Raw genomic sequence first — 20,881 nt, 5'->3', positions numbered from 1 at the left:
CCAAACCATGAAATCAACGCTACACAACAAGGTGATCCTGGAGTGACCAAGCAGGAGTCCAAGTAAGATTTTGTGGCTGGACTTGAAAAGGGCTGTTCGCTCACGATCCCTGTGCAACCTGACAGAGTCTGAGCAGTTGAGCAGAAAAAAATGGAGCAAAATTGCTGTGTCCACATGTGGGAAGCTGAGTAAGACCTATCTACAAGGCTCAAAGTTGTAATTGCACCCAAAGGTGCATCTACTAAATACTGACTTGAAGTGGGGTAAATACTAACACAATCAGTTATTTTACATCTTACATTTCAATTAAAGTGCAATAAAAGATGAAAACTTCCATTTATTTACATCATAAAGGGAAGTGTAACCCTGTGTATGACTACAAAATAGGCAATACCATATAAATAACATGCAAAAACAAATGTTGAATATAAAGATAAAATTTATAAACACGATTTTAATCTTGATACCACTTTTATTTTTTGAATCTGTTTGAACTTTCATTTATTTGCTTGTTTGGGTGACTTACATTTTGGGTGGGAACTGTTCGACTGTGCAGCAAAATTGCAGGAACTAATCAAAACATCCTCTCCCAACTGTGTGAAGCAAGAATTACAGAGAAGGTCCAACCTTATTTGTCCCAATTCCCACCTCAGGAGGTTCAGGTTTCTTCCATTTGGTTGCTGATTTAATCTGCCTGGATGCAATGAGTTGATCTTTAGTCATTGAATAAACAGCTAAAAATGCATCTCTGTGTCTCAAAACTACACATTTAGAAGTTTCCTCTTCTAGATTGGGTACAACTATGAAGTTGCCACTTCTCTCTCCACCTGCATGACAGGTTTGGTTCCTCAAGTTTGCTCTGCATTAAACCTCATAAGTCTGAATCTGTGTTTTTGTCATTAGTGCATGGCTGTTTTATAGTGAAAATGCTCAACCATGACACTAACTGATGGTGATCACAGCTGATGGTGAACGTCTACAACTGTGCCATCAGCGGTGTGTTAACATATGGATTCTTAGTGTGGTTCTCCAGCTGCACTAAGGCTGACCAACAGGCACTGCAGCAGGTGGTATAAACAGCAGGAACGATCATTGGCATTACCCTCCCAGAGACCAGTACCATCTATATCACCGGCTGTCTGAGGAGAGTGCACAACATCACGCATGATCAACACCACTCGGCGCATCACCTGTTCCGCCTTCAGGTATGTTACAGGTCCATTAGAGCCCGAACCAGTGAGGCTGCTAAACGGTTACCCTCCTCCTCTCACTGCCCCATCCAGAGACGCTCACCATACCCCACTGTTACAATAGCTGTGAACTGGACTTTGCATTGTTGCATTAATCAAACATCACTTAAGTAACTGTCTGTATGTTCCCTATGTGCTGCAGTACCACTGTTACTGTTCATATTTACACATTTGTGCCTGCACTAAACAATTAAATTCTATATCATTGTGTGTTAATGTTACACAGTGTGTGTTTATGGGACTGGGAGAAGGGACTTGCACCATCTTTGCACTTTATATCATTAGTATGCAGTGTATGAATGCTCTGAACAAAATTCCATTGTTTTATTGACAATGACAAAAGATTGAATTGAACCGTCTATTTAACTCATGTGTCTTCTAGCATATAAAAAAAACCACTGTATGGACTAGTTAAAGTAAAAAAGGAAATATTTTCTCCCATTTAGCAACTCTTTATAAGACACAGAAAATAAATGACAAAAAAGGGTACATTTTAATGTTATGGTTTCTGCATCTCATCTCAGTATGTAACCAGTGATTGACATAACAGGAAAAATAAATGCAAAATAAAGGCAATTCAAGGGGACAGCTTTTATTTTCTTCAGTTTCACTAAGTCTCACATCCAAAGGTCTCGTACTGCAAGACCAACTTCTCTATGCCCAAACAGGTGGCTCGGTATGTGTTGGTCTGGCACTCTTCAACAGTTGGCCAGTACTCGATCCAGGTTCTCTCACCAAGCACATACTGGAATCTGAACAGAGCAAAATGAAAAATACATTGGGTCAAGTTTTATAGGTAAAAATGCCTTAATGCCTCACTGAAGTATTCTGCATGATCTATGACCAGTACAAAGCAATGAGATATTTTCGTATTCTTGACTGTTCATTTGCTGTCTAACGCATAGATAAGTCAGTTCTTAGTTTTTTTTTTGTTTGTTTGTTTTTTTAAAATTTGGTCAACAAAAATTGTGCTGAGAGTAGACATGTTTAGACTACAATTATTTATGGTGCAAAGTCACTGCTGACTATGTTGATTCTCTCAAAAGATGCATTTAGTTCAGCATCACAAACAATGATTCATGTAATTATTGCAGATGATTTGATGTGGTTCTTCACCCCCTAAAATCTAAGCAGTTCCTGGGCGCTTTTGCTCCCGTCACATTTTCCACTCACTGTAGACTCAATTTTCATTGCAATATGAACTCCTGCAACTCTACAGAAGCAGTACAACGATGTCTAGGAGTAAACAGAACTCAGAATGTCGGTTTTTTGCTGTCACAATTAATGTGACATTAATCACCATAAGAAAAAAAATAGTGGAATTTCATTTATTTGCTTTACAAAAATTGAATAAACATGGGACCAGCATGTGCAGCATATTTGTGACCACAGCTGTTACCAACACTGGAAAAATATGGTGGCTCTACATACAATAAATATTATACTATTCAGATTTATTTATTTATTTATTTTACCATAACTACTCTGTGTATTCACAGCCTGCAGTTCAGCTGAACAGTCCATGGATTAACATCTGTTTTATATATGAAACCCTATACCAGTGAGAGAACTTTCTGTCATCTGAGCAATAGGTTTGAGGCATCCAATTTGAAAAAAAAGCACAAAAGCGTATTTATTAATTACACATAGTTTTATCTATATTTGTCTTCACTGATCCGTCTTTTTGCTGTACCTACAGTACATCACCCATAAAGTACAGTCTATACAGCATGCAAGGCCCTCCACTTTGCGCTGGTCTTATCACTCAGAAGCACATCAGATACATGTAGGGAATTACAATATACATTGTAATAGAAAGCAGGGATACTGTAAAACCAAACTCACGAGTGCTGCTGGCCATCTGGTCCTGCGGTGCTTGCGGTGCGAATATCTTTGGATGTGCCCATGATTAAGTAGGTTTTGTTTTGTTTCAGATCCAGAGCATCTCTGCAGTGCTGATAACTGAGAAATGTGCGCAGTTGACTTTGTGGACCCACATCAGTGGTCCCTGCAAGTCAAATATAAGGTAGGATAAGAGAATACAGGATTACTGTCTGGCTAAAAAGATAATCTGAAATTGTTTTATATCAGATAGTTACTTTTAGTCACTAGTAAAAGCATTACAGTCAGGAAATTAAAAGTCAGGCAGCTCAAATGACATAAATGCCCAACAACCTCCAGTTGAGGAGCATATGCTGTAGCTTCTATTTAAGAGCATTACATTCCTAGGCAGAAATTGTTTCTCAGTAGTATATACAATGCTAAGAATCCTTCTGTCTACCTAGAAACACTAGAAGAAACAAGATCATAAAGAAAATAAGAGATTTGTACCCACCTTCCTTGACGACTTGCAGCACACGCACAGTATAAATGTCAGTGAACAAACCGTCTTCAAGGCTTTTCACTTCTGCTTTGTAAACTGAGGGGAGACAGGTTGCAGGTAGTTAGTTTGCTTGCTTGCTCAGTTGCTCAGTCACTCCGTCACTCGCTCTTACCAAAATCTATTGTCCCAGCGTCTGTGATCTCACAAGCCTTTGCAGAGCGGTCGTTGTCACTGATGCCTTCCTTTTTCTGCATGCTGCAGTTCTCTGGAAGTAGAGAATGGTCAAAATGGGAATCTGACGCTTCAAATAAAAATGCAGCTTTATTTGCTACATGTATGGATAGGATGTTTATACTGTGTTCTGTGTTAAACATTCACTGTGGCAAAACTCTCAGATTTGGACACTGTATTATTAAACATCATCATTTTACATTATCGGTGCACCTGTTTCTCGTCTGTAATTCATGCAGCCTTGCTTACAGAAACAATAATTTTGTTAAATGGTTCCACTCAACCCAAACAAACTGGATCTTTGCAGCCTGCAAAATCATAGCTGATGATGTCACACAGGTTGACATGACGTTTTCCCAATGATTTCTGATTTTAATGTGTACTGAAAGTGGAAATATGCCAAAGCACTAATACTTTTAATACTTAAAATATAAATTATTTGTGTAAATGGAGACAGATTTGGAAAACTACTCTTACCGTTACAAAAATGAGAGGCGATGTTTCTTTCTTTTTCTTTTTTTTTTTTACAATATCCAAACCCTCAATGTATGGTTTGCACCTTGGAATATTGGAGGGGTTATTTTTGTTCGTTCAACAGGTAACACGTTTGTAATGTAATAGTAATTTTGTTTACCTTCAGCACATGTGCACTCATTGTCTTTGCAGAGCTTCAGCAACTCTCCATTTCTCCTCTCAGGGCGGTAGAACTTCATACAATGTTTCTCTGAAACAAAAAGAAAAGAAACTGGTTGAGGAATAGTATGGAATGATTGATGAGAAGGTCATAGCTCATCAGGAAATATATCTTGAATATTTTAAATCTATTGCATAGAATAGAATTCAGTTTATTACCATTTTCACAGGTACATTTTAATACAGGTACAATGGAATTCTTTGTGTGTTTCTCAAATTCAGCTTTGTTAAACAAAAATATAAAAACATACATTATAAGAATTAGATGTATACACAATATATAAAGTACTCTGCATAAAAACATGAAAATAATATATACCCTGAGTAGGTATTGCACACATTATGTAGTGTACAGCAGCCACATACTGGGTTGTAAACATAAGTGAGATGACCATGGTTATATTGCACATGGGTTCATGTACTTTGTGTTCAAGGTGAACCGTAAAAAAATATTCAAAGAACAAGAATAAATATGTTAGTTTAAGGATGCATATGTTTTTATGTTACGTGTCTCTGAGACTCACTGTTATTGTATTCATAGACAGAGACGGCAGCTGGTTGTAAGACGCCCACATCCGTCTTCTGCTGGATCCTGAAGGAGATCTCGTCTGAGCGCACGTTAGAAATCTGCGGTACAAAGATACAGTAATGCGTGTGAGTGAAATGGAGAATACGCAAGAGCAGTCTTTGCTTCTGACAGAGATATTGTTTGGAAGAATGCACTGTAATTTCAATAATAACAATTTATGGTGAACTAGCCTAGACTTGGAGCCAGATTGCTGCTAAATGTGTCATTTTGAACACACCACAAACACAATCTGCAATTATTTTTATATTTAGGGTGGACTGAACCAGCACATACTAGCCATACAGAAAGTTCTCTGAGACAGGAAGTTGTTGAAGTACCTGCAGGCCTTCAATAAATAAGGAGCACCACTAAGCCAATATGAATAATTAACACAACTTCAGTGTCATTCATCCATCCATTATCTACACACTGCTAAATCCTCATTAGGGGCACAGGGGGCTGGAGTCTATCCCAGCTGACTTAGGGAGAAGGCTGGTGACACCCTAGACAGGTCACCACTCTGTCATAAGGCAACTTCAGTGTCAATGCAATCTAAAATATTTCAGTTGAAGGAAGGGAGCCACAAAGAGCCTTTTACCTTGTCCAGGTAGATGATGAGTGAGCCTCTTTCTGACAGAACTTTGTCCATCTCATATTTTGCAATGATGCGAGCACGTCCTTTAGACAACTATACACAGTTTAAAAGTAACTGGTTAGTATAAATATGATGTGTTTTAAGCTGGTCTGAATCCTGTGGAACTATGTAATTGTTTGCATAATGCAAACCTTACTCTGCCCAGGTCGTCTTTGATGAAAATGAAACCAGTTGGCAAACCAACATCCAGGATTGACATGGTTGTGTTGCGCTGCTTGTCCTTAAACCTGCATGAGAAAGAGGTAAACCCCTAAAAATTAGGATCCAACAGCCTTTATGAAGCTGTGAAACATTTCATCAGTTTTAAAAATGGGAAAACAGGTGAGCAGCAACAATTCTCAGCCTGTTGAAGTGGAAATCGGGGCACAAGAGGTGCAAAATGAGAAATGAACAACAAATACAACATTAAATCAAAAACAGTAGAAACTGGAAAAATGGATGTGCTTATGGATTATGATTTCTCGATGGTACTTACATAACCTCTATCGTCAGCTTGTACATCCTCTCTCCTTTGTCTGCAGGAGCAAAGTATTGGTTTAGTGTTTCTTTTTTTCTCTCAGAACAGTAAAATACAAACATAAGCAAGCTAAAGACAAAGACTTCAAAGACTGATAACAAAAAGAAAGAGAAGGAAGGAGGTGGGAAAATGACCTGGATGGAGCTGCACATTCAAGTCGAACATCTCACAGTCACTCTCCTTTTCTTTAGGCAGAGCGTAATACAGCGACACCATCTGTCACAGAGACAAAAGTGCTGCTTAAAATGTGAAAGAGTCAGAATAGTTGTTTTTATATATAGTTTTCAAAAACATGTTCTAACAAAAAAAACCTCAAAAACTATCTATCTATCTATCTATCTATATATATATATATATATATATATATATATATATATATATGATATAGATCTTTTTTTTAAATTATTTTTTTGTTAAAACACAAATCCCAGTGAGAATTGGTAATGTGCTGCTTTTAGACTCCGTGAAAGGTCATGCATGCCTCATCGTCTGCTGCTGTACCATTCTTGGTGGTTCTATTAAAGTCACGATCTTTTCCGGTCACGTAGTGATTTTAATGTTGCATGACATAAATTGCACTGTACTCTACATGTCCCTGGGTCTGCTTACAATCATCTCTGTGTTAAACTGCTTTTTGTCATATCTAGGAAATTAAAAGAAATATGCAACACAACAGATCATAAAATATCAAAGAAAAGAGTGTTCTATTTACCCTAAACATTGCTTCTCCTGTTCCATTGGCAGTCACTTTTATATCCTTGTTTATACTGTTGAACTGTTGAGATGCAAAATAGGCACATGGGTAAACAAACATTTCCAGTCATGTACAAAGGCATCACTTGAAACAGGAAAACACCTACAAACCTACAAGCACAAAACACAGAAATGTATATTATATAAATGCATTTTTGCAGTGGATCAGTGTAGCTATTACACGTTGTGGTGTGAGAGACAATCCGCCACTCCTTATGATGACCTGAAGCCTCTTTATTCAACACCTTGAGTAAAGCTCATGATGTTCAGCACAAACATGAGGAAAGATAATCATGATTCTAGAAACAATACTGAAGCAAAAGCATTAAATTACTAAAGAGATGACTCAATATACAAGTACCTATTATGGTTAAATGATCAGCCTCAAGGTCAGAACTGGAGTAGAAATGCTGCTCTGCATCACAACACTTGAATTGCAACCAACAAGTTCATCAGTAGCGTTTATCATGCTGCATATAAAATGCTACAACAGTATTTCAAAGTTTTAATAGATAAATGATTGATAGGTTTAAGTGTGGAGGAACAAGGGTGCTGAAACCTGAAAGACTAATAGCCTACATTGATATGTTTCAGCTCAGTATGGTCAGATTGTTGATTAATGCAGCTTTAATGAGCCACTCTGGGTTTGTGTGTTCTTACCTTAGATGTTCTTGTGGAATAAAAGTTTTCATTGTTGAATTTGTACTTGTCAGTCAGTGACCTGCCTGGTAACACGATGTTCACATCCAGATTATACTCTGGCTCTTTAGCAGTGGTCCAGTACTCTGCTACTGCCTGGTACACCATGATAGTAGCCTGGATGGAGATAATTCATTGTCATAATCAATCCCGCATTGTTATGGTCTGTATTTTTAAAAGTAAACAAATTAAATGCTTAAATATGTTTTTACACCATAGTTAGATTTATTTTTAGTGTCTTTTTTCTGTGAATACCAGTGACTTTGCACCATTTCTTTGTAAACATCACCTTATTTCTTCAACCAGAATGATTGCAAGTTCTTTTGAACATTGGTTTCCTGACGAATAAAGTATCTGTCTGTCTGTGTTGGAGTTTGTGTTATTCCAGATTTTGACACCAAAAGTTCACTGTTAAAAACAATTATCTGTCAAGGGGCAGGGGGGTTTGGTGGCAGAGGCGACAGTCCTCTGGAGGCAGGCGCCTGACTCGACTGGGACCCTCGGGAGGCTTGGCTGGAGGCCGGACTGGGAACCGCCAGCGGTGTGACACCGCTGGGGGCCCGGGGACCCCTCCGGGGCCCGGGCGGCCACTGCGCCAGGGGAGGTGTCTGCCAATTCCAGCACTGTCTCTTGGCTGGAGGGATTCACAGCAGGCTCTGGCTGTCCTCTGTCCCAAGCGACGTGGACCCACTAAAGTGGCAGGGGAGGTGGTGTCACACCCCTCAAGGACTGCAGGGGAGGCTTTAAGCCTCTTCAGGACAGGAGACGGGGCGGCGACCCCCAACAAGGACAGGAGACGGGGTGCAGGGCCCCTCCAACGCCGCAGGCGAGGCGGCACGAGGCCCCTTCAGGACTGGGGGTGAGGCCTCTGCAACGCAGGGGAGCAGCGAGGTCAAGGCACCAAGAGGCAGCAGGGTTCGGGTTCGAGCCATGCCTCCTGCGAGAGGACTTCCCAGCAGCCGGCTCAGCCAAAGGCTGGGGAACCAGCTCTGGTAGGTTACAAGTGGGACTACTGAGTGAGGCGGCATCGAGCCCCTCCCAGACTGGGGGTGAGGCGCTAACTGGCAGACCGACGGGTGGCTGGCTCAGGGGAGAATTCAAATGCCTCAGAATAGAATCAGGCAGGTAGGGGATCAGCCAAGGCCTTTGGGCAGCGTGCCTGCGCCCCACAGACACTGCTGCATTTTTCACCTCCGGCCTGGCTGCCTTCTTTCACTTGTCCAGCAAAAAAGATCAACCCATTAAAAAAACAAGAAGTTTTACCAAACTTGGACCGCCCGGCGACAAAGATGACCCCTGTGACCTTGAAAATGAGGTCACGGTCACCAAATGCGAACTTGACCTGTGTCTTATTATGGTAGACCTGTGTACCAAATATGGTGAGGCTACATCAATATTTTATGGAGTTATCACGCAGAAACCAAATTGTTACAGACAAACACGCAAGCAAGCAAGACCATGCAGGTGAAAACAATACCTTCCGGCAAACGCAGTTTTGCCGGGCAGTAAAAATGGCAGGGGCTGACGAGAGCTGGACTGTGTGCCTGCTGGGTTCATGACTGGCTGATTCATTCTGTCAAGGGGCAGGGGGTTTGAACCCATAGTGCAGGCACATAGGAGGCAGACTCATGTTCTAAACAAGGATTTTATTCAAAAATAAGGAAACACCAGACACTGACCAAGCAGATCAACACCCACCAAACTCTATTCAAAAATCGGTGAATTTAACTAAAGATCAAATAGGGTTCTAAAATAACCAAGAATAACAAACCAAAACTGGCCACTACATGGGCAAACCCCTAAACTACAACAAAACGGCTTGATTCACAGCCCATAATTCCAAACGGGAGGGCGGCAGACTGGTTCTGCAGCCAGCAGCCTGTGGCGGCATCCACCGGTGCTGCCAACGTGTAGCAGAGAGCACGGGGCTGCAGATATGCAGTGGAGAGGGGGCGGCTGCGGGAGTGCAGCGGAGCAGGGCGGCGGGAGCCGAGGCAGGGGCAGAGCTCCAGAAACATGCCAGGCAGGACAGAGCAGGCGGGGGGTCCGGAGCTGTGGCAGACCAGGGCGGAGTGGCTGGTGAAGAGCCAGCAGGAGCAACGAACCAGCAGGGAGTGATGGGTCAAACCAGGCTTTATCTGCTGCTGATTACTGATCGGACACAGCTGCGCTCTCACTGTAGCTGTGTCCGATCAGCTGAAATCCTTAGTGGTAGGGCCTGTGACATTATCATTTACAAATATCACCTATCTCTGCCTCATTGATCATTAATAATTGGTATTAGCCCTGAAAAAAACATCACTCGACATCTACTCAAGTCCACGGTTAATGAGAAAAATCAGGAAAGGTGTGATAGAAACACATATGAACGTATCCAGAATTGGGAGTTGTGTTACCTGAGTTGATCCATATCCTCCACCGTCCTTCTGCTGTTGGCTGAGCCATCGCACAATGGGTTTAGCTTCTTCAAAGGCCTGAAATAGCAGAAGATGATGAAGAAGAAGAGAAGCTTTTTAAAGTAATTTTAATGAATGTAGACATCTGAATATATTTTACAAACTAACATATCTTTGTTAGCTGTTATTGTTTGCAAGATGGCTTAAAAGTTAGTGTGTTAGAGAAGCCATGTGAATGAATGAGGTTTTATGACAGAAAAACACTTTATTATGTACACCTCCAGAAAGAATCCATCATTAAAATCTTTTTTTATCGAGTAATACTTCTTCATATATCTAAATGAGGATGTCAATAAAACTAATAGCATTTTTAGGAAACACCTAAAGATCTCAAGATATAACAGATGAATCTGCTAGAGTTTTGCCATGGTTATTCATGGACCCCAGAGGATGGATATTTCTGACTATGTTGTTCCTTGAGCTCCACAATGAACCTGATGTTTGTAATTGTGGGTGAAATATTTTTTTAATTTTCAGTCTCCGCTGGCCAAATTCCCTGATTTATTATTTTGTTATCATCAGGTTAAAATGTGCCACGGTAGTTCCATTAACTTGTAAAACTAGCAAAACTTCCATTTTGCTTTATTTTTAAAATCAGAAAGAAACATTTACATAACAAAACATGTTCAACTAGGATCTTGAACATGGCAAACATTTTCATTTTTGCATTGTCACTCGAAGCCTGGTATCCATTCATTAATATCAAATATCATAGTATTTGTTACACTGCAGTTTGCAAGATCTGCTATTTGTAGAAAATGACACCAACGTATAAGAAAATATATGGTAATTTTAAAAAGTAAACATGGAAAACATTATATACATGCATATATATTAAACCTAACAGAATTGCATGTCTTCACTCTTCTACAGTAGTAACAGGAATTACAGCTCTTCTATGTGCTCACCCCAGTCTTTACGAGAGCGAGAAGAGCGTAAGCTGTGGCTTCCAGTGTGAGAACATGATCGCGACGTACAGGCCAGTGGGATCGGTCTGTAGAAGACACACACACACACACACACACACACACACACACACACACACACACACACACACACACACACACACACACACACACACACACACACACACACAAGCAAACAAACTGTTATTACTATATTGTACTTGTGACAAGCTTCACTGACTTTTCTAAAGTCCTTAAATCCTCTTGTTTACATACGTATGTCTGTCTATCTAATCATCATTGATTTAAAACTCAAAATCATGTTAAGGATTTTTGTGTAAGAAAACCTGAGGAGGCAAACTTGTAGAGGATCTCCTTGTTCAGTTTGTTTTCATTGGCCAGGGCATATGACGCCATGGCAGCAGCATAAGGGTTGGTGACGCTGGACAGATGCTTCTCCAGATAGGATACTGACTGGTCTATACTGCTTGGCAAACTCTGTACGGGAGACAGTCAGTCAGAAGCTATAACAATAAATCCTGAGGATCAGAAACAGAGATGCAGAGTCGAGATCCAGCTTGTATGGTTGTGATGTCTGAGGTACCTGATACCACAAAAAGTGACAATTTCTCTGTAGTATGCAAAATACATGCAGGCTGTATGGATTCTCTTTAGTCCCTCCCCTCAATTCCGGAAGTGCATGCCAAAACATGGGAAGCGTTAAATGAAAACTACTGTCACCAAGAAGAAATGATCAAAAAGAAAGCAAACAAAGAAAGATCATCATCTGATGCTTGTGACTGCAGCACACCTGAATTAAAAAAAACTTATATCAAAATGAAATAAGATAGTATAGTTACAGGTTCATGGTGACGCAATGAAAAATTAGGATGAAGGCAAATAAATAAAGACAAAATCATTTTGGATGTTAGATACGCTAAATATGCAAATGGATGTGTTTTTATGTTTTCTTTATCTTGGGGGGAGGAGGGTGTTGTGTATTTCAAAATTTTCCATAAAACGCAGAAAAGGAGACTGCTGATGCAAGGGGGCAATATTTAGGAGTTTTTAGAGATATTGAGACAAACAAAGGAAAATTGTTTTGGAACCATTGCAAAAGAAAATTTTAAAATTATGGTGTTGCCCATAGAGAAAAATAGCACATTTGCCAGCTGAGAAAAAAATAAGGAATAACAGGCAGAGCAGGAGGAAGAAGTAAGAAGATTCTATATTTGTTACATTTACAGATTTTTAGGTCTTGCACTGTTTGGTTGAATATGTAAGATAACAGTCACTTTCCACACACTCAGTAACTTATTGCTTAGACTTCTCATCTGTCCTGGTCATGAAATAGAGAGAAGAGAGCAGAGAAAACCTTGTTTCAGGTAGATGTACTCACACTAGCAGTGGCAGAACATATTCTGCGTGACTCCTGCAGAGCGATGAGGCAGAAGGCCGTCATGGAGACGTGTGAATCTGTACCCAGCACGCCACCCTACACAATGACACACACAAAGGTGTGATTATGTTTGTTTTTGTTTAGAGACAGATTTAATAATTGCAGAAATCTGTGCACTCACAGTCATTTCTCTGTGGTACACCCTTCTAAGTTCTGTAAACATGCCATTGGGTGTCCTTGATGTCAGAATGAGATACTTGATGGCGTCACATATCACACTTTCTTGCACTGCCACCAGATTATAGGCCATGGAAAACACCTTGGCAACGTAGGCTGTCAGCCTAACAGAGGAGAGCAGAGGTGGTGTAATAGCTTGGAATTCACTTTCAGTTATTTATTTATTTAGTTGTACATAAAATGAGTTAAACATTAATGTACGAGTTCATGAATTTTCAGATGTCTCACCAGGTGCTGCTTTTTGCATGATGAAAAATAGCAAAAGACCCATCGCCTTTACGGTATTTAAGCTCAGCTGTGTAGCCTGGACACACACAAACATTTCACTAACTGCGGTTTAGTTGTCTTCTGAATCTTTGATTGCAGTTTGAGGAGAATATTGTACCTGTTGTTATGTGTCGGATGGCATCTTTCCGTTTGTCCAAGCCCACAGTTTCCCACTGGTTGGTTTTGTCCAAATACATGGTTGCAATGACGGGCAGAGTCATACCTATCATGTTCTGCTCTCCACAACCGTGGGGCTGTTTGATCAGATTACCCATAGAGTTCCCACTGATGGCGTAATCAAACAGACCATTCATCTGCTCTCTCCCTGTGTGGACAAAGAAAACCACTGAGTTGGTCATTGACAATTATGAGGGCAATACTTCTGTTGGAACAATACCAACTGACAATACAAAACAAGATTTTACTGGCACTCTGACATTATACGCCCCAAAATAACCTCTTATTATCATGCCAGCACAAAGTAAAGGTAGCATACATGCAGACGCAATGCAATGAGTAGTCAGTTTCTTTGCATTTGTACCAATATGTGTGTAAACTGACGGATGAAGCTGTTAAATCAATCATCAACTGCAGCAGCATAAGGGTTGGTGACGCTGGACAGATGTTTCTCCAGATAGGATACTGACTGGTCTATACTGCTTGGCAAACTCTGTACGGGAGACAGTCAGTCAGAAGCTATAACAATAAATCCTGAGGATCAGAAACAGAGATGCAGAGTCGAGATCCAGCTTGTATGGTTGTGATGTCTGAGGTACCTGATACCACAAAAAGTGACAATTTCTCTGTAGTATGCAAAATACATGCAGGCTGTATGGATTCTCTTTAGTCCCTCCCCTCAATTCCGGGGAGAATTCATCTGAATTTACATGAACTGTACTCTTACATGGGAAGGTTAGACTTCCACTTTGAATGAAATACTGTATGTCCCTTGACCTCACCTGTCAGAGAAATTATTGTGCTCACAGGTGCGCCTGGAACAAACTCCGCCGTAGGAATTCCACTGTTGATCATTTCTTCCTGTATACCGTCTAAGAAAAGAGAAAAATAGAGGATTCGCAAATATAAAAAGCAGATGCACATATGACACTTTTGTTGCTAATTGTGGCTAATTCAGTGACAAACTTACCGACACCTTCTCTTGCAGGGTCCAGGGCTATATTTATTGGAGATTCTATCAGTACGCCTTCAGGCTGGCAAAATAACAGTTAATAAACACACCAGGAGTAAAACAAACAAACAAAAAAAAACTATCTTTGTGTACAAGATAAAAGAATTTCCATGTTGACATTTTAATATCCATAGTACTTTTCTTAATATTAATTTCAGTATATTTTGAAAATTGCACACTGCCCAAGCCAGACGACTCTGATATTTTATTAAGTGGCCAGACAACATGCATGACAGACAGTTACTGATCTGAAATGTAAATACAAAATTTAAGCCTGCATTATTTCATGGCTGGTTGAACATTTCAATCGTTTCCAATATGGCAGACCACTCAAAAGTCTTTCTCTTACCACCACCAGAAGCATCTTCGTGATTCCATCATTGAGGAATGTTTCTCTAACAGCTGCTTTGACCTGAATGGGGAATTTTCCATTCTTCATGGGGATTATGATGAATGGTACGGCTCGTGTGGTTTTTGGTTCTACTTTGACCTCCTGACGAAACTTCCCATGCTTATAAGCTGCACTGCATAAATCGGTCTCCTCTTTCAAATCCACGCGTACCTGGATGGGGATTAAGATGGAGAGGTGGACATAAATGAGATTGACAAAAAGAGAAGGATGTAAATAAAGGAGAGTGAAAACTATGCTTCCCAGGGACATGGATCCATTGAAGGAGTGTCGTCAGTGAGTATGACAATGACCCAACTTTACTGCATCATCAAAACACACAAGAATCAGTTTAGGTGACCAATGAGATGTGTCTGGTGTTACCAAGCGATACAACAATAACTGTACTGCTGACATTTCACTTTGCACAAAACTATAAATGAAGATTTAGGAACGAAATGTCGTGCTAATAAATCTATCATTGCAAGTTATTCAGTGTACTGGATTTTGATCCATCCTCTCCTACGCACCTGCCTCATGAAATACATGTACAAAAAGCCTTTAATATTAAAGCTTTAAAACAGCTGCCTCACATTCACCGCCATTCATTCATCCTACAAATGGTGCTGCCAGACAAACAGTGTAGTCGAATCCGAGAGCCAGAGCAGCAAGAATCTGCCAAAAATCTCGTCCGTGTTATACCTTTTCTAAAAGTAGTGCCCTTTTTGCATGAAATATTCATGTCACCATGAATACAGTTAAAATGACAGTAGAGAAAAATACTGACAAGAAAAATATTCAGCAGCACCTTAACAGTGATATTTCTGATATTCCTGAAACTAAACTTTGTCGTAGCTAACTGTTACCTGTCAGTTATGAACACCTTGGTGGTTTATTGATGACATTTTGCTGATATACGCTTGTTTCATCCATCTCCCTAGTGTCTTTGCCCAGCGTTTCGAGCAACTCTGCCTGATACTAAAGCAATACCCAGACTCACAGTGATGACACTAGGGCTAGAAGCCATTACTTTTGTTATCTTTAATGCCCCACACTGTGTTTCAGTTCTATGTTTACTGCTGTTTGTGACTCACTGTGATGCGCCTAGGGGTGTAATTGTGGAGGACTGCCTTAATTTCCAGCTGCTCTCCACGGACAGCAGAGTACGGCAGCCTGAGATCAATGAAGAATTTCTTACGGACAACGATTTCTAATGGATCAGCCACGCAGATACCTTAAACAGAAAAGATAAAACAAACGAAAAGACAAAAACGAAATGAATAAAATGGAGAAAAAAAAAGCAGATGATGGTGCTTAAGAACATACTGTAAAAAATGAGAAATTTAAAATTCACACATGTAGTTGTGACTCAAACCAGCTAAGGTGAGAGCACCGATTGAAAGACACTGAATGTTGTGACAGACGTTCATGTATATGACAAAGAACTGGGACAGAATCGAGCCATAAACACGGCAGTTACTGCATCTGAGTAAAACAAAGTCCAACTAACGACAATCAGAAAAGTAAGCTGTGCAGAGAACCAATCCTCACCGTGAGTTCTTGACATACTGATAGCAGTGAACTGCCATGTTGTGATTGAGTCTGGCAAAAAAACACTTTGCTTCAAAAACGTGGTCTCACTGAAATCAAGAAATACAGTTTGCAGTTTTAGAGGCAAAAGAACTTTCAAATAGATTTTAATGGCTTTTACTGGCTGCGTGACGTTTCAGTGGCCGTCCTTACCAGAGAGGGTTGTTTTTTGGGCACGCTGACAATTTGTATTCGTACCAAAACCAACTTTCAGGGAATTTTGTACGAGAAACAATTTCGGTGCTGTCCATGTAACTTTCATCATCCTCCTCAGCTAAAGAAATCATTAAAAAGAATTATTACTATTTATAGAGGCAGAAATCTAAATAATTCAACAAATCTCCTGCGTCCCTTGTGCCCATCTCTTACAGCGAGCCAGTTGCAGGGCATCCTCCTTCCTCTCATTTTGCTGTCTTTCCATCTCCCTGCAGCAGTTGAGGAAGGCCTTGACGCAGGCCTGACCGTCCAGGATGTACTCGCTGCGCCTCTCACAGCTGTATGAAACAGGGACGTCAGTCATGCCATCCAAACAGCACTCTCTTTCTTCTTTGTCCTCAAATTGACTTGCTGGAAAGAAAGAGGTTTGTGGAGGAAAGAATGAGCTGATAAATGATGGTTTACAACAATTAAGAATTTACACATTGATGATAGAATGCTTGGAGATATAAATATATTATCTTAACATGTCACTGCTTTTTTAAATTCTGACAGAGCTGCAGTTCATTAAAATACACATTTTGTAACGGTCCCTTGAAAAGGTTCTTTGGTATTGATTAGCACCTACTCAGAGGTTTGAAAATTCAACTCAAATATTTCTGGAGAAATTTTGAGTTATTATGTCCTGCTGTGATTACACATAAGGGATCATTGATTTATTTATAATTTGTTTATTTAAGTGCATTTTATTTTTGAAAAGCCAGCTATTTAGATTAGACCCTCAAACAAAAGCACAGCTCAAAAACTGCAAGTCATATCAAAAAACTTTTTTCACCGTGTGAAACGCAATCGCAATGTTTTAAACAAGCTGATGTATTTTCTATCCTGTATATTTGATAGATTTAGTGGCAAGTTAGAGAGATCCTACTTTTTTGATTTTCACTTGAAACTTTGGAACTCTGATATAATGGGATTGAATTAGAGTTTTGGTCATCACTTTATGCTGTCAGAAGATTTATGAAAAAGAAAAGTAGGTCCTACAGCAATGAGACTCACACTGGATGAAAGAGGACAAAAATACCTATTTTTATGAATATATTGTCCAGGCAGAGTAGAAATTGTGAGGAGACAAGGTTAACTGCGCTTAAAAATACCCAAATAATTCTGGTCAAATTGAGATTTGGTCCCATGACCGGCCTTGTGAAATCCTGGATTTTTAAAAAATTAATAAAACTTGAACTGCAACTGCGTAAAATGCATAAAATATATCAAAACAGAGACTGAAAAGAATCGCATTCTAAGCCTTACGACCCATTTTAACTTGGAATGAAGGTTCTATTGTAAGGTATGTCAGAGCTGCAGGGTTCCAAAGATGGCTGGGTTTTAGCAGCTGTTTGGCAGACTCTCTGTTTAATTTAAAGTTTTTTATGCGTTTCCTAAAAACCATACAATGAAATGCCACAGCACACCATTCCCGATCGAGCTGCATGTGTTGATATGTAAATTGGAGGGTTTTTCTTAAAGCTGTGGGATAAGTTGGATGCAGAAAATTACGTCAGAAGACTCTATAAGAATAAGCCCGAGGAACAACAAAGTGCTTCAATGCTTGCGCATTAAATAACATTTGACTACCTTATTTAGACTTGGAGGAGACACCCAGGAGGGATCCATGCTTGGAAATGCCATTTGGTCATTCTATTTCAAATCATCAAATTTTTCTATTTCTGCCCACCATTTCTAATTTGCCTGCAATATTAATAGCATAAAATATGAATATTTATAAAAATATTTGTGAAACTGTCATGTGATACGTCAGACGTTTTCACAGAATGACAGAAAAATGGAGTCCTGCAGTTTCAAAGAGGCTCTTAACATAGCATGAAGGAAACATTTTTTTTAATATGGGCATATTTTTCATTGTTTTCTGCCTTGGTTTGGAGAAGACATGGCATGTATGTTTTTGTACATTTTTTTCTGTGTGTAATAATTGGCTAATTTTAGCTTTGATTTATTACCCAAGCTGGTTCTGACTTCCATTATAGTGGTGGCTCGTTTCTTCCTGCTGCTGCTGCTGCTGCTGCTGCTGGCTTTACAGCTAAAATCTGGAAATACAAAACACACTTAAATCTGTAACAAGTCAAAGCTGCATGATATATGTGTCACGATACTGTTAAAATAGTTTGAGGTAAGTTGACACAGCAGCCACAGACGTGTTCCCGTGTCCAAACATACAGAAGTGTTGCAAACCTGAAACAGCAGATCTTTAAACTGAACTGACTTCATTGTCACTGAAAAGTCTGTTAGCATTTGGTTGAGTTTATAATGTGCAGCAAGTCAATCTGCTGCTACTTTTCCATCACCTAAGTACTTCACATTATTGTTTATACCATATAATTCTTGTTGTCCTTCTTTACATATAGTGCTGCTATACACTGTGCATGTCTGTAAGCATGTGTGGATCCACATTCTGCCCAACAATGAATCTAATGTGATACATTAACCAAAGTGTAAACTGAGTATGCATTTACCACCCTGAGGTAAGAAGCCTACTTAATCTGACAGAAGTTTAGCACACAGTTTCATTCATTCATTTGAACTCAGAGTACAGTGAGATAGACACCTTAATTATAATGTAGCCCAATATTGGAAAACCATAAGCCTAAATTACTGATGTGATATAAATCAAAAAATATTTGGGACAATGTGATTCATATTTCCTGCATTGATTTCATTTACAAAGGTCGAACCTCAGAAACAATCATGATAGTAAAACACATTTACTTGGCAAACGAAACCAGAGTATTAAAAAAAAACATAACAGCACACATCTTTTGCAACGCCTTTCATTTCAACACTTGAAGAATTTGTTTTGTGGCGCAATTACTTTGATTTACCAGTTAGCCCCCCTTACATTACTCAGAGAAAGTCAGAGTAAAGACAGAGATAGTGTTACTTATTCTGTGGGGCGTCCCAGAAGCAGTGTTGGTCTCAAACATCAGTCCAGCATCAAAGAAGACGTTTATGCTGTCCTTCCCGCCTCCTGGTGTGCAGCCAGTGTCGTACTTCTCCACGACGTCCCAAATCTGACAGGATGAAAGTAATCCAGAAATACAGACACAGAAATCTCAGTCAGGGGATGTAGAAATCAAGAATCACATCGTCTGTAAAGGTTCTTTGTTGTGTGTTTATCTTGTTTTTTAAGCATATTTACTGGTCTTGCACCTCTATTGAAACCACACATCTATCGTTAAAAGTAGACAGAACTCAAAAGCAGACGTTTTTGCAGTATAACAGCATTTTAATGCAAGAAATCATAAAGAATATGAACATCTTGCACCTCTGTGTACTATTTTTGAGCCCTGCCGGATTTATTTTAGAGATTAAGGATGTTTCAGCTTCAACCTGTAGAATATTGTATAACATATAGATATTGATGATCTATCACAATTTTTATCTTAAATGAGGTTAATTTTCCAGATTAAATTGCACATCATATATGATTAGAGAACAAACACACAAAAAACGGCACTACTTCAAACATTTTCCAGCACCAGTCACTTCTGAATTTCAACATGGGCAATGGCAAGACAGTGTTCAGCTACCAGTACTGCCTATACCATATTTACTGGACTGGAGTTACATCAGAACAGAGCTTCTCTTGTTGCCTATGACTCAAACACAGACAGACACTTACACACGAGGACAAAATTGTTGGTACCCCTCTGTTAATGACAGGAAAACCCACAATGATCACAGAAATAATTTGAATCTGATAAAAGTAATAATAAATAAAAATGCTATGAAAATTAACCAATGAAAATCAGACATTGCTTTTGAACCGTGGTTTAACAATTATTTAAAAAAAAATAAACTCATGAAACAGGCTTGGGCAAAAATGATGGTACCCTTAACTTAAAATTTTGTTGCAAAACCTTTTGAGGTAATCACTGCAATCAAACCATTTCTGTAACTGTCAGTGAGACTTCTGCAGCTCTCAGCAGGTATTTTGTTCCACTCCTCATGAGCAAACGGCTCCAGTTGTCTCAGGGTTGAAAGGTGCCTTCTCCAGATGGCATGTTTCAGCTCCTTCCACACATGTTCAATAGGATTTAGATCAGGGCTCATAGAAGGCCACTTCAGAACAGTCCAATGTTTTCCTCTTAGCCATTCTTGGCTATTTTTAGCGGTGTGTTTTGGGTCATTATCTTGTTGCAAGACCCATGACCTGCAACTGAGACCAAGCTTTCTGACACTGGGCAGCACATTTCTCTCTTGATAGTCATGAGATTTCATTGTACCCTGCACATATTCAAGACACCCTGCAGCAAAGCAGCCACAGAACATAACAGATACTCCATGTTTCACAGTAAGGACGGTGTTCTTTTCTTGATATGCTTCATTTTTGCATCTGTGAACATAGAGCTGATGTGCCTTGCCAGAAAGTTCCAGTGTTGTCTTGTCTGTCCATAGGACATTCTCCCAGAAGCTTTGTGGATTGTCAACATGCAGTTTGGCAAATTCCAGTCTGGCTTTTTTATAATTTGTTTTCAACAATGGTGTCCTCCTTGGTCATCTCCCATGAAGTCCACTTTGGCTCAAACGACG

At 39.7% G+C, this 20,881-nt stretch overlaps 1 protein-coding gene across 1 annotated transcript in view; it reads right to left on the bottom strand.

Moving 5' to 3' along the window:
• Positions 1-1,826: 1,826 nt before the first annotated feature.
• Positions 1,827-20,881, bottom strand: part of LOC110967491 (complement C3-like) — a 35,195-nt gene continuing 16,140 nt past the window's right edge. The window contains exons 16-43 of the mRNA XM_051945584.1: positions 19,230-19,359; positions 18,292-18,378; positions 16,490-16,687; positions 16,274-16,394; positions 16,082-16,170; positions 15,625-15,764; positions 14,492-14,704; positions 14,101-14,164; positions 13,913-14,002; positions 13,072-13,278; positions 12,915-12,990; positions 12,631-12,790; positions 12,450-12,545; positions 11,398-11,548; positions 11,054-11,139; positions 10,086-10,163; positions 7,651-7,806; positions 6,950-7,012; positions 6,372-6,453; positions 6,196-6,235; positions 5,857-5,947; positions 5,664-5,753; positions 5,022-5,124; positions 4,439-4,528; positions 3,746-3,838; positions 3,586-3,669; positions 3,096-3,258; positions 1,827-2,002 (exon numbers count right to left, since the gene is read on the bottom strand). Coding sequence (XP_051801544.1) covers positions 1,861-2,002; positions 3,096-3,258; positions 3,586-3,669; positions 3,746-3,838; positions 4,439-4,528; positions 5,022-5,124; positions 5,664-5,753; positions 5,857-5,947; positions 6,196-6,235; positions 6,372-6,453; positions 6,950-7,012; positions 7,651-7,806; positions 10,086-10,163; positions 11,054-11,139; positions 11,398-11,548; positions 12,450-12,545; positions 12,631-12,790; positions 12,915-12,990; positions 13,072-13,278; positions 13,913-14,002; positions 14,101-14,164; positions 14,492-14,704; positions 15,625-15,764; positions 16,082-16,170; positions 16,274-16,394; positions 16,490-16,687; positions 18,292-18,378; positions 19,230-19,359 — 3,183 coding nt within the window. The 3' untranslated portion in view covers positions 1,827-1,860. The remainder of the gene's footprint in view (positions 2,003-3,095; positions 3,259-3,585; positions 3,670-3,745; positions 3,839-4,438; positions 4,529-5,021; positions 5,125-5,663; positions 5,754-5,856; positions 5,948-6,195; positions 6,236-6,371; positions 6,454-6,949; positions 7,013-7,650; positions 7,807-10,085; positions 10,164-11,053; positions 11,140-11,397; positions 11,549-12,449; positions 12,546-12,630; positions 12,791-12,914; positions 12,991-13,071; positions 13,279-13,912; positions 14,003-14,100; positions 14,165-14,491; positions 14,705-15,624; positions 15,765-16,081; positions 16,171-16,273; positions 16,395-16,489; positions 16,688-18,291; positions 18,379-19,229; positions 19,360-20,881) is intronic.

This window comes from Acanthochromis polyacanthus, chromosome 3, assembly GCF_021347895.1.
Source record: "Acanthochromis polyacanthus isolate Apoly-LR-REF ecotype Palm Island chromosome 3, KAUST_Apoly_ChrSc, whole genome shotgun sequence".
In the NCBI taxonomy this organism is placed as follows: Eukaryota; Metazoa; Chordata; class Actinopteri; family Pomacentridae; genus Acanthochromis; species Acanthochromis polyacanthus.
Note: the sequence above shows the minus strand (reverse complement) of the source record. Positions and strands in the feature narration are given on the sequence as shown.